At 44.5% G+C, this 11,750-nt stretch overlaps 1 protein-coding gene across 6 annotated transcripts in view; it reads left to right on the top strand.

The window, feature by feature from the left end:
- BAZ1A (bromodomain adjacent to zinc finger domain 1A) overlaps window positions 1-3,551 on the top strand; it is a 65,555-nt gene extending 62,004 nt beyond the window's left edge. For all 6 annotated transcript variants that reach the window (XM_070755628.1, XM_070755658.1, XM_070755619.1 and 3 more), the window contains one exon: window positions 2,741-3,551. In XM_070755628.1, the coding sequence (XP_070611729.1) occupies window positions 2,741-2,931 (191 nt within the window). In that variant the 3' untranslated portion in view covers window positions 2,932-3,551. The remainder of the gene's footprint in view (window positions 1-2,740) is intronic.
- Window positions 3,552-11,750: the final 8,199 nt, after the last annotated feature.

Genomic DNA, 11,750 nt, shown 5'->3' on the forward strand with positions numbered 1-11,750 from the left:
GGTTCGGGGGGTGGTAGGAAGCCCCCCATGCCGGCGGAGACCTTTTAAAACACCCGTGCAGCTTCTGAGCTGAGTCCTCAAGCCAAGCGCAGAAGTTAGCCTTGAATCCCTTTGAATCCCGCCGCTTCTGCTGGATACGGGCGATGGGGGGGCGAGCTGCCACAGCCCCTGGCTTCCGCGCCGCTCGTCCCACCCACCGCCCGTATCCAGCAGAAGCTGCTGGATTCAAAGTGCTGCTGGGAGCCGCAGGCGAAAGGAGCTAGGGCATCGGAGCGCGGCGCCAGGCATTGTTCTCCGGACCCCGCCCGCTCAGCCCCGCTGCGGCCCTTTCCCTCTCCAGGCTGCGGGCGGGGTCCGGAGAACAATGCCCGAGCTCCTTTCTCCTGCGGCTCGCAGCCCACCGCCTGTCTCCTGCTGCCCGGTTTAGCCAGGACACGAGCGGCGAAATGACTTGGAGGAATGTGAAGCTGAAACCGGCCGGTTTGGACTTCCCATTCCTCCAAGTCACTTCGCCGCTCGTGTCCTGGCTAAACCGGGCAGCAGGAGACAGGCTTTGAGTTTTGGCTGCGGGGGGAGAAGTAGGACGTTCCTATCTGATTCCCTCTCTGTGCTGATTCGCTCTCTGTGCTCAAGATAGCCGCTACTGCAGCTTCAGCCCCTGCGGGCTGCCGAGGAGCACCCTGCTCCTTCGCCCCTTCTGCCTGGCAGCCACTCTGTGCAGCGGCTGAAGCCTCTCTGCCCCGCGTGCTGCTAATCCCACCCAGCTTGCATCCCCCGGCCCCCACTTGCCCGCAGCAGCCACACTATGGCTGTGAGTCAACAGGGGCCATGGGGCGCAAACCAGATGGGCGGCAGCTTGTTTAAGGTTGCGGCCGATTCCACCGGGATTGGCGGGGCACCGCTCCTGATCCGGCTTTCCACGCGAAGGTAGCCTCTGCTGCAGACGGAGGCAGAGAGACGAGAAGTAAAAAGAGAGGGGGGAAGTGCAGCAGCGGCAAGGCAAGGAAGGCTTCGGAGGTGAAACCATGACTTTCCCATTGGGCGCCCGCGAGCCTGCTCGGGTGGCCTCCAGCCAGCTGCTAAAGCTCCGAGCCTGCTTCACCGGGCGGCACTCAATTTGCAGAAGTTTCTCCTTTGTTGGGGAAGTCGCGCGGCTTCCAGGAGAGGGTACATTTTTCCCCCTCCCCCCAAAAAGCAGATTGCAATCTTTCTGATAGGATTGCTTCCCAGAAAGCTGTGTTTTGCTTAAAGTATTAAATCTGGACGGACTCCTGGCTGCTGGGTTAGTTCATTGCTAGCTGCGGAAACGATAGAAATTCAAAACTACAAAAGGATATGCTGTCTTCCGTTAATATAAATGAGAGATTTGGGCCACAGAGAATGCTGCTCCGGACTACGTACAGTACAGGAAGTTTTGGCTGCGGGGGGAGAAGTAGGACTTTCCTAACTCCCTCGCCCCGCAGCCAAAACTCAAAGCCTGTCTCCTGCTGCCCGGTTTAGCCAGGACACGAGCGGCGAAATGACTTGGAGGAATGTGAAGCTGAAACCGGCCGGTTTCAGCTTCACATTCCTCCAAGTCATTTCGCCGCTCGTGTCCTGGCTAAACCGGGCAGCAGGAGACAGGCGGTGGGCTGGGAGCCGCAGGCGAAAGGAGCTCGGGCATTGTTCTCCGGACCCCGCCCGACAGCCCCCCACCCCAGCACTTTGAATCCAGCAGCTTCTGCTGGATACGGGCGGTGGGTGGGACGAGCGGCGTGGAAGCCAGGGGCTGTGGCAGCTCGCCCCCCCATCGCCCGTATCCAGCAGAAGCGGCGGGATTCAAAGTGCTGGGGTGGGGGGTGTCCCGACAGCCCCCCACCCCAGCACTTTGAATCCAGCAGCTTCTGCTGGATACGGGCGGTGGGTGGGACGAGCGGCGCGGAAGCCAGGGGCTGTGGCAGCTCGCCCCCCCCATCGCCCGTATCCAGCAGAAGCGGCGGGATTCAAAGTGCTGGGGTGGGGGGTGTCCCGACAGCCCCCCACCCCAGCACTTTGAATCCAGCAGCTTCTGCTGGATACGGGCGGTGGGTGGGACGAGCGGCGCGGAAGCCAGGGGCTGTGACAGCTCGCCCCGCCCATCGCCCGTATCCAGCAGAAGCGGCGGGATTCAAAGGGATTCAAGGCTAACTTCTGCGCTTGGCTTGAGGACTCAGCTGGGAAGCGGCACGGGTGTTTTAAAAGGTCTCCGCCGGCATGGGGGGCTTCCTACCACCCCCCGAACCCCCAACCCGGGTTTGGGGGGGTGCTAAGAAGCCCCCCATGCCGGCGGAGACCTTTTAAAACACCCGTGCTGCTTCCCAACTGAGTCCCGAAGCCAAACGAACCCGGGTGGCCGGGCGAGCAGCGAGCAAATGGCGGGTGGCCGGGCGAACGGCGGGCGAACGGCGGGCGAGCGGGTGCTGGGGGGGGCTTCTCGCCCTCCCGCCAGCAAGAGGGGGAAGACCCAGGGAAGCCGCCCAGCAGCTGATCTGCCCGGCGGGGAACACCATCTACGCGTGGCCATAGGAAAAAGGGCGCATGCGCAGATGGTGTTTTTACTTCCGGGTTGAAAAATCGCGATGTAGCCCGTTCGCAATGGTCGGGGACGCAATAACCGGGGGATCACTGTATTAGATTAGCTCTCATAGAAGCAACTGCAATTCCATAGATAAATTCTTTGTTTAGAAATATTTGCTTATCATATTTATATTTTTCCTTACAGCGGAATTCATTGAAGATGTTGAGCTGATGTTTTCAAACTGCTTTGAATATAATGCTCGTAATACAAGCGAAGCAAAAGCTGGAACGAGACTTCAGGCGTTTTTTCATGTTCAGGCTCAAAAACTTGGACTTCCGGTTGCATCAGGTTACATGAAGCATATTGTTCCAACAGCCAAAAAGTCACGCATCTAACTTCTTTTTACATCTTAAGAAGAATTTCTTAGGACTTGAATTAGAAGAAGCCATTATATTTTCATAGAAAATGAAACACTGAAATCATGCAGCCATAGAAAGCAATAACATCTGCCACACCTTGGAAGTGTGGTCTGCACTATATTCTCAATTTATTAAGCACTCAGGAAAATGTAGGGAAGGTTCCCTTTTCTACAGTTTTGTTCAGTGTCTAATAATTTTGATACGTATTGAATACAGAACTGATTTATAGTAGCGTTGGTATTTTAAAGACCATTTTTGTCCAAATGCTTTTTTCCCCAGCACCAGCTATTTTGTTGTTTAGAGAACAATATTTTATTTTGTAGATTGTGGCATAGTTTTGTAAGAATTCTACCTTGGTTATAATCATAATATGCAATACGTACAAAGTGAAATATATGAAGTCATTGCATACCAGTTTTTGACACTACGTGAATGAGTACAATTTTATACATATTAAATTACTGTGCCAGTGCTGTTTGGAAAAATTAAACCTGACTTTATTAAGTAAGATATTTATTTAGCTTACAAATAATTTGTGTATTTGTTTTTTATTTATAAAATATTTACTTTTAAAATAAAAAAAATCCTTAATTTTGTTTTCATTGTGTTTTGTTTATATATTTAATAATTGACCTCTTTTCATCTGGGAGTTCTTTCAGCAAAACAGTAACTTACCAAACTATATTCATTTGTACAATTTTGGTTAAAAAAAGAAAAAGAAATCAAGTGTTATTTTACATGTACTAATGAACAACGCCCTTTATGAAACTAACTTCTATGGGTAGATTTATTCCTACGTGTGGCTAGTTCAGGTAAGTGGTGTGATACCTCAACATTAGATTGCAAATTATCAGCAGTACTGCTCTACATACTACATGTCATGATTTTTCACATGTAACTTCAAAACAGCTGCCTAATTATTTTTCTAAAAGTTTATCAATTTAGTAAACATTTTTCTTCAAATATTGTTCAATTATTTTTTTAAATGTCCAGTAATTTACAAAAGTCAAAATTAAACTTACTGATCTACTTACTTTCGTCTCAACATTTCATCTCAGCACTGGAGACCTCACCTACAAAAAGATATTGACAAAATTGAACGGGTCCAAAGATGGGCTACAAGAATGGTGGAAGGTCTTAAGCATAAAACGTATCAGGAAAGACTTCATGAACTCAATCTGTATAGTCTGGAGGACAGAAGGAAAAGGGGGGACATGATCGAAACATTTAAATATATTAAAGGGTTAAATAAGGTTCAGGAGGGAAGTGTTTTTAATAGGAAAGTGAACACAAAAACAAGGGGACACAATCTGAAGTTAGTTGGGGGAAAGATCAAAAGCAACATGAGAAAATATTATTTTACTGAAAGAGTAGTAGATCCTTGGAACAAACTTCCAGCAGACGTGGTTGGTAAATCCACAGTAACTGAATTTAAACATGCCTGGGATAAACATATATCCATCCTAAGATAAAATACAGAAAATAGTATAAGGGCAGACTAGATGGACCATGAGGTCTTTTTCTGCCGTCAGACTTCTATGTTTCTATGTTTCTATGTATCATTTTCAAATTTGTTTAGCTTAGAGGAAGACAAAATTTGCAAGGAATTTTATGGACATCATAAACTTTTTGCACTATTTCTTGTTCACTCACTTCTGATTCTTCATTACAGACATAATTTTGTCAGGATTGTCTATCAGTAAAGACTTGATAGCACATAATCCAAACCATCCTTCCTCGCTTCTTTGTATCCTTGAAGGTTAATGCTTGTGTCATCACCCTTGGTGTCTGGCCATCTTGCCTTCTGTCAGAATTTTTAATTGCCTTCAGTCATCAGGATCTTCTCCAGCAAATCTTGGTTTTGTATTATTTAATTTAAACTGCTACACTTTACTTTATTCTTTGTGCTTCGACTTAGGATTTTACTTTTAACTTCATTGGTTCATGATAATCATAAAATTTCTTCACTAATAGAAACATAGAAACATAGAAGTCTGACGGCAGAAAAAGACCTCATGGTCCATCTAGTCTGCCCTTATACTATTTTCTGTATTTTATCCTAGGATGGATATATGTTTATCCCAGGCATGTTTAAATTCAGTTACTGTGGATTTATCTACCACGTCTGCTGGAAGTTTGTTCCAAGGATCTACTACTCTTTCAGTAAAATAATATTTTCTCATGTTGCTTTTGATCTTTCCCCCAACTAACTTCAGATTGTGTCCCCTTGTCCTTGTGTTCACTTTCCTATTAAAAACACTTCCCTCCTGGACCTTATTTAACCCTTTAATATATTTAAATGTTTCGATTATGTCCCCCCTTTTCCTTCCCAGACTATACAGATTGAGTTCATTAAGTCTTTCCTGATATGTTTTATGCTTAAGACCTTCCACCATTCTTGTAGCCCGTCTTTGGACCCGTTCAATTTTGTCAATATCTTTTTGTAGGTGAGGTCTCCAGAACTGAACACAGTATTCCAAATGTGGTCTCACCAGCATTCTATATAGCGGGATCATAATCTCCCTCTTCCTGCTTGTTATACCTCTAGCTATGCAGCCAAGCATCCTACTTGCTTTCCCTACCGCCTGACTGCACTGTTTACCCATTTTGAGACTGTCAGAAATCACTACCCCTAAATCCTTTTCTTCTGAAGTATTTGCTAACACAGAACTGCCGATACAATACTCAGATTGAGGATTCCTTTTCCCCAAGTGCATTATTTTACATTTGGAAACATTAAACTGCAGTTTCCATTGCTTTGACCATTTATCTAGTAAAGCTAAATCATTTACCATATTACAGACGCCTCCAGGAATATCAACCCTATTGCACACTTTAGAGTCATCGGCAAATAGGCAAACCTTCCCTACCAAACCTTCTCCTATGTCACTCACAAACATACTAAGTAACTGGTAGCCCACTAACTCCCTTGTTTTTAGAAGTGTGACTTTCTATATTTTTTTCATTTTGTGCATTTAGTAGTTTCATTCTATATATTGTTGAAATCTGAATCTCAAAAACTGTAGGAAAAGAGCAACTATTACGTAGTTTGAGTGTTTTTAGTATACTAATTTTTTGTTACTGAAATATAAATTTATCTTTCCTGTCTTGGCCATTACTGTGCTTTTGATACTATTCTATGATCACAAATGGTACATTAATTATACCTTGTACAGATAATTTTTGAAGTTATGGCACACAACCCCCCCCATCTGCCCTCCCCCAAAAAGGCTACTTATGATTCGGTTTCAAAATTGTGGCTGCTGCAGAGCCTCACAGTCACATGGAATAGAATGTAACAGAATTGGAAGGCACTTCTAATCCAACCCCCTGCTTCCTGCTTAGGCAAGAAACACTACACCGCTTCAGACAAATGGTTATCCAACATCTTAAAACGTTCAGTGTTGGAGCATTCACAACCTCTGGAGGCAAGTTGTTCCACTGATTAATTATTCTTTCAGGAAATTTCTCCTTAGTTCTAGGTTGCTTCTCTCCTTGATTAGTTTCCACCCACTGCTTCTTGTCTTTCCCTCAGGTATTTTGGAAAATGGGTTGATTCCCTTTTTGTGGCAGTCCCCAAGATATTGGAACACTATCACATCATCCCTAGTCCTTCTTTTCATCAGAGTAGGATACTCAGTTCCAGCAAACCTTCATGCACAAACCTTGGGTAAATTTGCCTTTACGATTGGCCATATATCTATCTCCTCCTTACATTCTGTAGAGCTCTGTAGCTCTACTTGAGGAAGAAGAGTAGGCCATTCCACCCCTCCGCCATGTGTAGCCCTAAGTAGGCACCAAGAATACATTAAGTCTGGTCCAAAAATGATGCCTGCTTCTGGGACAGAGCCATCAGGCTAGGGATACTGAGGAGCGGAGCAGCCTGCTCTGTTTTTCTCAGTGCAAGCTCTTGAGAGTACAGCAGATGGTAAGGGTGTGATGAAACTGGGGAGGAGGGTGAGGGGTAGATCTGGGTCCAGGTAGATCCAAGGCCTGCAGAAGCCTTCAAGGAGGGAGACTTTGAGAAGCTTGAGGCAGGCAGGATTGGGCCTGCACTAGGTCTCCCAGGCACCCCATCTTTCGTTTATTTACCCATGTGATTGATTAATGACCACAAGAGGGATGGGGGAATCATTAAGTGAAGCAAGGTTTTCCCCAAATGCCATAATCAAATCGAGCTATTTCTAGTCTCCACAGAGGTTGGACCTCCAGAAAACCCAAGAGCAGGGAAAACGGGTTTAGATCAGGGCTTAGATTTCTCTCTCTCTCTCTCTCTTTCTATCTATCTATCCATCTATCTATCTGATTTATTTATTTGTTTGTTTGTTTGCTTGCTTGTTTGACTTATATGCCGCCCCTCTTCGTGGACTCGGGACGGCTTACAACATTTTAGTAAAAAATACAATAAATAAAACATTCTAGGCCAATTAATAGGATAATAACTAAATTTTTTCTTAAAACTAAACATTTAAAATCAAAAAGGCACACACATACTATCACACCAGATACATTCATTGGGCAGAGGCTGGAGACTAATGACCGCAAGCCTGGCCACATAAATGTGTTTTCAAATTCTTACAGAAGGCAAGGAGGGTGGGGGCAGTGTGAACCTTTGGGGAGAGTTGATTCCAGAGGGCCGAGGCTCCCACAGAGAAAGCTCTCTCCCTAGGCCCCGCCAGCCTGCATTGTCCGGTTGACAGGGCCCTGAGGAGACCAACTCTGTGGGACCTAACGGGACACTGGGATTCGTATGGCAGAAGCGGTCTCGGAGATAATCTGGTTCTATGCCATGTAGGGCTTTATAGGTCATAACCAACACTATGAATTGTGTCCAGAAACCAATCGGCAGCCAATGCAGTCTGCGGAGTGATGGAGAGATGTGGGCATATTTTGGAAGGCCCAAAACTGCTCGCGCGGCTGCATTTTGCACAATTTGAAGTTTACGAACACTCTTCAAAGGTAACCCCATGTAGAGAGCATTGCAGTAGTCGAGGTGATAAGGGCATGAGTGACCATGAGCAAAGACTCCCTGTCCAAATAGGGCCGCAACTGGTGCACCAGGCGAACCTGTGCAAACTCCCCCCTCGCCACAGCCAAAAGATGGTTTTCTAAAGTTAGCTGTGGATCGAGGATGCCGCCCAAGTTTCTCAGATGACCTCTAAGAAGATCCACAAGACAATTTCATGGTTTAGGAAGGGCAACTTGCACAATGGTCCTTATACGCTCCCCTAAATTTAAGGGAAGGACTATAACTCAATCATGACATGAGACAGCTGGTCATGGGAAAGTGTTTAAAACACAGCATTAGGTTCTTAGGGATTTACAGGGGCCAAGACCGAGGGCAGATGTCAAAGATTATGTTTCATTGTGTGATGTACACTGTTAGGCAAAATCTGTTCCTGGAAAATCAGCTGTCTTGTAACCTTTAGGCTCACTTTTGCCACCCTGGAACACTTATTACGTATTGTTATTTGCCACCAGGGTTTGGAAGGACCCTTTTCAATTATTAAACTTTAAAATTTATTTGTTAACTTCTCTGCATCTGGCATCCAATGGAGAATTCAAGAGGTTGAATCAAATATTACAGGAATATTTAAAATTCTCCAGATCCTGTTGACTAAGCAATGCAGGTTGGTGGGACTGCGGAGGAGGGCCTTCTCTGTGGCTGCCAATCACTGGAACACCCCCCCCCCCATGCCCATATTGCTCCCACCCTACTGGCCTTCTGAAAGGCTGTGAAGACCTGGCTTTGCTGGCCGGCCTGGGGGCTGTAAATACATCTGCCATGGCCGAATTGTATATGAGTAGTATGCATATGTGTTAGTTGGACAGCTTGCCTTGTGGGTTTTTATAATGGGATTTTTACTGTTTTAATTTAATATTTGACTTTTTATTATTGTACTGTTTTTCATATTGCTGTAAGCCATTGGGATTGGGCGGCCTAGAAGTCAAAATATAAATAAATAAATTTAATAAATATTTACAGAGTTATCTGCGATCACATAGCCCCTGCCCCCCTAATCACCCGCAACACCTATCTGCTGGTGATCTGCTTTGGAGCTGCTTGGGACTTGTAACTTCTTGCTGGCTTCCTCACCAACTTGGTTGTGAACTTGTGGGAAGTTGGCAGGAGATTGCCTCAACTAATGACCAAGGGATTTGGTTAATGATGATGCTCAGAACTGTAGGGATTGGTATCACAAAATAATGAGGTCATGTTTTAGCACTGTATTGATTGGCAATGAAAATTCCAGTCCAATTGCCATTGTAAATCAAGGATTATCTACATAGAGAGCAAAAGAAGATATAGTATAATTAGAATTGCAAGATTCTGTTGTTATAATTTGGTTGTGGACAGCATGCTATTCATGACCTGCAAAACAACTCTCTGCAGTCCACTTTCTTAAAAAAGTAAATTTATAATCACTGCCACCACAAAAGATGATAAAATTGTCAAACGCATGAATTCACAGCTAAATGATTTTCTATGTTGAAAACAGCAGTCAATGGAACTTTTACTAGCTACAGACAGTTCTTGAATTACAGATGTTTGTTATAAGTTACAATGACAATGAGAGAAGTAATTCATGGCCGATCCTCACATGTTGTAGCATCCTCATGGTCACATGATCAAAATTTGGACACTTGACAGCCAGTATGTATTTATGATTCCAAGGTCAAGTTATAGTCATTTTCAATCATCCCAGTCAGCTTCTGACAAGTAAAGTCAAGGAGGGAGCCAGATGTACTTAATGACTTCAAGGTCCACCTAACCACAGTGATTATTTCACAACCATGGCAAAAATGTCGTAAAATCAGGCACAACTCATTTAATGGCCACCTAGCTTAGTGATACATAAGTCTCAATTGTGGCAGTAATTCAACTATCTATAATAATCAAATGTATACTTTTAGGCCATTCTGTTTATAACTAAGTCTATATAGTCCATTATATACAGTATATCCAATCTCCTCTTGAAAGTGTCCAGAGTTGGGGAGTTCACAACCTCCGCAGGCAGGTTGTTCCACTGGTTGATCGCTCTGATCGTCAGGAAGTTCTTCCTTACTTCTAGGTTGAATCTTTCCTTGGTCAGCTTCCAGCCGTTGTTCCTTGTCCGGCCCTCTGGTGCTCTGGAGAATAGAGTGGCCCCCTCCTCTCTGTGGCAACCCCTCATGTACCTGTACACAGCTATCATGTCCCCTCTGGCCCTCCTTTTCTCTAGGCTATCCATGCCCAGTTCCCGCAATCTCTCTTCGTAAGTCTTGGTTTCAAGTCTCCTAATCATTTTGGTTGCTCTTTTCTGCACCTTCTCCACAGTTTCAATGTCTCTTTTGAAGTGTGGTGACCAGAACGGGATGCAGTACTCCAGATGTGGTCTGACCAGGGCGTAGTAGAGAGGTATTAATACTTCCCTGGTCTTGGAGTGCATCCCCCTGTTGATGCAGCTTGGGATAGTGTTGGCTTTTTTGGCCGCTGCTGCACATTGCTGGCTCATGTTTAGTTGATTATTCACCAAGACTCCAAGAACTCTTTCGGTCAGGTTTCTCCAAGGCTTTATGTGTGTCTAGTTTTTTTTTTACCAAGGTGAAGGACTTTGCTCTTGTCGACGTTGAACATCATGTTGTTAGTGTGGGCCCATAGTGTTAATCTGTCTAGATCTTTCTGTATTTTGAGCCTGTCCTCTAGGGGGATAGCTGCCCCTGCCAGCTTGGTGTCTGAAGGCAAACTGCCCTCCCCCAGTGGGTTGACCTCTAGGGAGGCACAGAATGCCATGATTGCCACATCACTCTCCAGTAATATTTTATTCCAAATTTCAGTGCCTATAAACCTATGATTACAACAGGTGCCATCTGCAAATTTGATTAGTTCCCCTTCTACTCCCTCGTCCAGGTCATTGATTAAAATATTGAAGAGTACAGGGCCCAGAACAGAACCCTGTGGTACCCCACTGCCTACCTTCTTTCATGTGGATTTGGAACTGTTGAGGACAACTCGTTGCGTGCGGTTGGACAGCCAACTGTTTATTCATCTGCATGTGTTGTAACCTACCCCGTATATATAAAATTAAATCTTCCTTCTCAAGTGGGGAATCGTATCTGAGGGAAAATTGTTGGGCCTGCCAGGATTATAGAAGGAATGGCTAATGCAGCTATGAAGGTACAGAAATAAATAGGGCGAAAACCTTTGGAGACATCCGTTGTCAACTCATAAACCTACCTCAAAATAAGGGAAACTGGCTCATAGGGCCCAAAGTGGCTTTTTTAATTTTAGCCGTCATGATCACTAGTGGATCATATGCAGCCCAAGAGCTGCTTACTCTGTTCTAATAACTAAAATCTGGACATTTAAGATTATTATCTACTTTTAAATAATAAATTCTGAAAATAAGATGTTACAATGGTTGTTATATGGTCTGGTTTAATTACAATCAATTTATTTATTTGTTAATTTTTTATGCCACCCATCTGCTCTACAAGGAGATTCTGGGCAGGTTGCTGGTTATAAAACAAGCAAAATACACAAAATTAAAATATTAAGAACTATGCAGGTAGTCCTCAACTTACCGCAGTTCATTTAGTGACAACGGCACTAAAAAAAGTGACTTATGACCATTCTTCAGTTACCACCTTTATAGCAACCTCATGATCATGTGGTTCATACTTTTGACCATTGTTGTGTCCCAACACCTTTTGACAAGCAATATCAATGGGGAAAAACTTAACAATTGCTTTTCTAACTTATCAACCTGACTGATTAATTTACCAACTGTGGCAAAAAAGATCATAAAATAGGG

This window comes from Erythrolamprus reginae, chromosome 1 (genome assembly GCF_031021105.1).
Source record: "Erythrolamprus reginae isolate rEryReg1 chromosome 1, rEryReg1.hap1, whole genome shotgun sequence".
Lineage (NCBI taxonomy): Eukaryota > Metazoa > Chordata > Lepidosauria > Squamata > Dipsadidae > Erythrolamprus > Erythrolamprus reginae.